Consider the following 1,634-nt stretch of genomic DNA (forward strand, 5'->3'; position numbering starts at 1 on the left):
ATCACATGCGATTTTTGCACTTTTCTAGGTCAGCTTTTTGAGTAATCGTTTCTCTGCTACATTGTTGTGTTGTATTCAAATAAAACAAGTTTGAAAACTAGCTGTCATAAAAGCTGTATTGTTATGCTTGGTACAATGTTTAAAATTCCAATATTACTGTACGTTGTATTAAACTAATATATTTATTTTGAAAGTAAGATATCTGTTATATTGCTTGATGGAGTGGCAAAATTTTGACGTTCCAACTGTAGAAATATATGAATATATTACATAATAAATTGTTTAAGAGAAAAAATAAATCAAATGTTTAATTTGCTCAGTTGAACATTAAGTAATGTTAATGTGATTGATCTATATTAAATATATATAAGTATGATTTTTAACAGCAAAATGTTAAACAAAATTTCTAAAATCATAATGTTTACAATTAGTAATTTGTAAGTTGTGATCCCTTTCTTACAGTTGATTAGATTTCTTTTCACATATTAGTTAGTAAATGAGCTGACATTTGAAATCAAATTTGCTTGCTTACTTAAACTCGGTAGTTAAGGGATTAGAAAAGTATACAACGTGTTTTCTTATTCCGTGAATGAATATAATAGAAAAACATCAACAGTAAAATAAGCTGTTTTCATGAGAAAGAAATATTAAAGTTTTCAAAAATGCCATAACTTTTATAGCAAGTGTTATAGTGTATAATAGCAATTATTCATATTAAAAAACAACTGTAAATAAAAATAAATTAACGTCACCTAGAGGATAAGCATTGAACTTCTTTTTACTCTAAAATATTTTTCATTTCTGCTTTGATGATTAAAATCCAAGGTCATTCTCCAGTCACCTTTTTCACAAATGCTGTTATCTTTTATTATTAAAATATATTTACGTTTTATGATATTTTAAGAACCTGTACTAGTCAAAACTGAAAAGTAAAATGAAATGTGTAATGTCAGTTTTATGTTTAAAGGTCTTTCAGGTGATTTTAAATACCTGTTAGTGAATTTAAATAAAAATGTGTTTGGTTATGTGTAACATTTTGAGGTATGTTCTCTCTCTCTCTCTCTAGGCCTTTTAGAGCTGTTTCTAAAAACCATTGTTTATTTTTAATTACATAAATGTCAAATTTGTTACATACTGTCCATACTATGCTATGACTCACCCCAGTATAAGTCTTTTATCTAACTGATGTAAAATTCGATGTGCAATGATTTTATTTTATTTTTTTACTTTTTCAGTGGCTGCCTTGCGTGGGGTAGCAATTCAGAGAGGACGGGCAAGGGGAGCTTTTGCCACTGCCTTCACCAGGCACCCTTCTCCACTAACAGCTGTCGCAGCAGCTACAGCACTGCATGGGTATACTCCGTAAGTTTTTCTATAAATCACGTTATCACAAGATTCTTGTCAGCAGTTTTATTTTTGTATTTATTGCTAAGGTCTTGTAAACAAGTACTTCTTTGTACTTTGTAATTGCATAAGAGGGGGAGCAATTTAGGTAGGGCAGGGGGATAATTGCCCTCCCCCATGCTTAATATTACTTATTTATTTTGGGAACAATACATATTCTTACGTCTCCGTTTGTTAATTAACTTTCCGTAACTTCGTTCCGACGAAACTTTAGCGACACAAGTTCTTTA

The 1,634-nt window shown here is 30.1% G+C and overlaps 1 protein-coding gene across 1 annotated transcript in view; it reads left to right on the top strand.

Moving 5' to 3' along the window:
- LOC106462735 (RNA binding protein fox-1 homolog 3-like) overlaps positions 1-1,634 on the top strand; it is a 173,427-nt gene that overhangs the window by 163,938 nt on the left and 7,855 nt on the right. Inside the window, exon 7 of the mRNA XM_022390062.1 lies at positions 1,236-1,362. Within this exon, the coding sequence (XP_022245770.1) occupies positions 1,236-1,362 (127 nt within the window). The remainder of the gene's footprint in view (positions 1-1,235; positions 1,363-1,634) is intronic.

Source organism: Limulus polyphemus, unplaced genomic scaffold, assembly GCF_000517525.1.
Source record: "Limulus polyphemus unplaced genomic scaffold, Limulus_polyphemus-2.1.2 Scaffold1234, whole genome shotgun sequence".
Taxonomy (NCBI): Eukaryota; Metazoa; Arthropoda; class Merostomata; order Xiphosura; family Limulidae; genus Limulus; species Limulus polyphemus.